Raw genomic sequence first — 3,172 nt, forward strand, 5'->3', positions numbered from 1 at the left:
GGTTTTTTTTTTGGTTTTATCTTAAATTAAAAATATGTATATATATTTTTTTACTATTTCTTTTTTTTCAATTACTGCTTTAAAGGGGAACATCGGTAAGTGGGTTGCTTTGTCAGCTAAAGGCATGTTTTAGAGTCTATTCTCCAGTTAGCGATTATTGGATTAATAAATTAGTGGACAATTATTTCAATATTGGATGCAAACAACTTGTTTTCCTCATAGAAACGTGTTGTAAGTTTTTGCTATATAAATAAATGGAATTGACAGAACAAAATGAAGATAAGTATATTATTAGTGTGTAATACCTACTAATTGCACATAGTCAGTTCATAGAGCGTATGATTTACCAAACTTCCTTATTTTTAGTTTTTCATTTAAGTAAGAATCTGGAATTTGACTTAGAACAAAATCCTCATTCTGTCTCCTTTTTTTCCTTGCCCTATTAATTGGGATGTAGGCAGAGAATCGGGCTTATGTGAATAATGTATGTTAGCTAGCTCGCAGTTTGCCATAGTTAATTTCTCGCTCTCTTAGACAGTTGGTCAAAGGTTATACAAGCAGAAACACAGACTGCCTACAGGTTGTTGGATTGTCATCTTTAATAGCAAGATGGGCTTATGCTAGAATCGTACCACAAATGACGTAAATCAAAGGGAAGGACCAAATTTGCTCTTTGTGGAAAGCAAAAAGCAGGAAAAACGGTCACAAGCAATACACTCTCACACTCTGGATTGTCCTGCAGGTTTTGATTGACCAACGTATGTGTTTTAATTTGGAAAAAGTCTGATTTCAGGATGACGATACTGTTAAAAACTAATAAAATAAAACTAGAGCACTGTAAAGTGGGTTGTTGTTTGTAACAGCTCTTAACGAAATCAAATCCAACTTCATTTATGTAGCACTTTAAAAGTACCGAAGTGCTGCGAAAAAAAAAAGCAAAAATAAAACACCCCTACAAAAAACAAATAACAAAAATATATTGGGGAAATAAAAAAAGAAAACATAAAATACACAAACGCCTTTATCCTTTTGAGTATTAAATAGAGAAAAAAATTAGACTTTAGAAGAGATAAGATCAGACTTTTAAATCTCTAACCAGAAAACCTCATCTTCAAATCCTTGAATTTCAGTAAGTTTTAACCCGAAACACATCAGCTGTGACCCACTTGACAAACATTAAGCTCCAAGCGGATAATGGAAAACTTAGAGAAAAATCAAGCAGAGTGGTATTTTATCAGACTGTACCATTTTAAGAAAGAGTGTGACTGATATTTGCTGTATATTTACATCATGTTTTGACAGTTTTAGTTTGTATTTACCCCAAAGCGGATCTGTTACTTTGCCACCATGCCTCACTTTCTGTATGACTCGTAAAACTCCTGTCAAACTGCATCACATGCAGGTAAGTCAGAGCTGCAGTGAGGGAGAACCAACAACTGTGTTGGTGTTTCTAATTGCTATGGACATCATAAAGACCTTTATTTTAATGGTTGTACCCCAAACCTGATTCAATGTGTTTTAGGGGACACTCACTTGATAACAACTCTGTTTGTGTTCCCTCTCCAGGATATTGAATGGAGCTGTCCCAGTGGTAGAGGTTTCCCCAGGAGATGGCTCAGTGATGCGCTCCAACGGCTTCCTAAACTCCTATTTTACTCACCACAAACCTAAGCTCCAATCAGAGGAGGTCAGTTTCTGCAAACAGTTGATAAATCCAAGTGTTTCAGCTCTAATTATTACTGCTTTTTGCCCAGGTAAGAGAAGTAACGTATCATTTAAGCAGCCTTCCCCCTGATATACCTGGACAGTTGTACTCTGTGGGCTCTATCGTGAGTCGTGCCAACAGGCAAGATGTGACTTCACTGCAGTTTGTCGAGTATAGAAACTTTATTTTTAAGGATTTTAATAATTACATCTTCTTCTCACAGGATTCTTGCTTGTTATAACCAGGCCAAGAGTTTACTAAAGTTTCCTGCTCTGCCTTCCTGCCTGCAACAGGTTGAGCTACATCTGTTTATATCTACAGTGTTAACACATTGAATCTCCATATTTATTTGTTTAGAATAATACAATGTGTTTGCAGGACAAACACATTAGTGAACCAACATTTCCAGAGCGCAATCTGTCCAGTGAAGTGCCTGTAACAAAACTCTTAAATCCGCCACAGACTGAGGGAAGTGTGTAAGTCACGTTTTCTTTATTATTCACTTTATTTAAATGCTTTTCCCCTTTTAAAATCCAGTTTTGAGTCTGTTTTCTGTTTGAATTTAGCTCAGATGTTGTTGCTGCAGAACTGGAAAAGATAAAACGGTTCAACTGTATCCTTAAGAAAAGAGCTCCTAACATACAGTAATGTGGGTTTCTGAGTGTATACCCTCTATTTATATGTATGTGAGGTTTATTCTTTAACATACTGTGCCAAGTTCTGCTGGAGAACAACCACCTGCTGAGAAATAAAACTGAGTCTGGAAAATCAGAAGCAACATCTTTACAGATCACACCAGAGGAAGCAGTAAATGAGGACTACATTGCTGCAGCTCTTCAAAGGACCTCTGAAACAATTAAGGAAATTGATGAGCTCATATCAGCCGCCACACTGAATTAAGAACTAAATGTTTTTCCCCTCGTCTATCAAGTTTGTTGCTGGAATTAATATATGCATGGAGTCTAAAATAAAGTGATTTTTCGATTGAAGTTTCTTTGGTTTCAGTTTATTTTCAAATGTGAAAACATACAGAATGTCACTATAACATACAGGTTAAAAGAAGTTCTCTGTGATTGTTTATCTGTTTCCTAGTAAGAAGTATGGGCAGTTCTAGATGGGGGCCAAGAGGGGCCGGTACTCCTGTAGACCTGGTCCTGGCCTCTGTACCGAAAACATACACTTGGAAAAACTGATATGTTATTGATAATTTTTATTCCTTGAAATAAATGTTTTTTTTTTCTCTTAATTTTAGCAGGTAGTTTATGTTAGACAATTTTGCAATGCAATAAAGAGGATTTACTTTTAAAATAAGAAAAAAAAAACATTAACTACTTCAAGTGTATAACATTGACCTTACATTTAAGTGCAAAACATTTTTTTTTTCTTTTTGTAGTTCACAATATTTACCTGTTCTAATTAATGGCAACTACACTTATTTTAAGATTTACTTTTTTTTAAGGGTAACAC

At 35.3% G+C, this 3,172-nt stretch overlaps 1 protein-coding gene across 1 annotated transcript in view; it reads left to right on the plus strand.

The window, feature by feature from the left end:
• The window catches only part of LOC107092748 (chromosome unknown open reading frame, human C5orf34), a 7,802-nt gene extending 5,130 nt beyond the window's left edge, over nucleotides 1-2,672 (plus strand). The window contains exons 6-11 of the mRNA XM_015387382.1: nucleotides 1,567-1,687; nucleotides 1,755-1,846; nucleotides 1,929-1,998; nucleotides 2,084-2,181; nucleotides 2,272-2,318; nucleotides 2,424-2,672. Coding sequence (XP_015242868.1) covers nucleotides 1,567-1,687; nucleotides 1,755-1,846; nucleotides 1,929-1,998; nucleotides 2,084-2,181; nucleotides 2,272-2,318; nucleotides 2,424-2,605 — 610 coding nt within the window. The 3' untranslated portion in view covers nucleotides 2,606-2,672. The remainder of the gene's footprint in view (nucleotides 1-1,566; nucleotides 1,688-1,754; nucleotides 1,847-1,928; nucleotides 1,999-2,083; nucleotides 2,182-2,271; nucleotides 2,319-2,423) is intronic.
• Nucleotides 2,673-3,172: the final 500 nt, after the last annotated feature.

Source organism: Cyprinodon variegatus, unplaced genomic scaffold (genome assembly GCF_000732505.1).
Source record: "Cyprinodon variegatus isolate N-32 unplaced genomic scaffold, C_variegatus-1.0 Scaffold393, whole genome shotgun sequence".
NCBI lineage: Eukaryota > Metazoa > Chordata > Actinopteri > Cyprinodontiformes > Cyprinodontidae > Cyprinodon > Cyprinodon variegatus.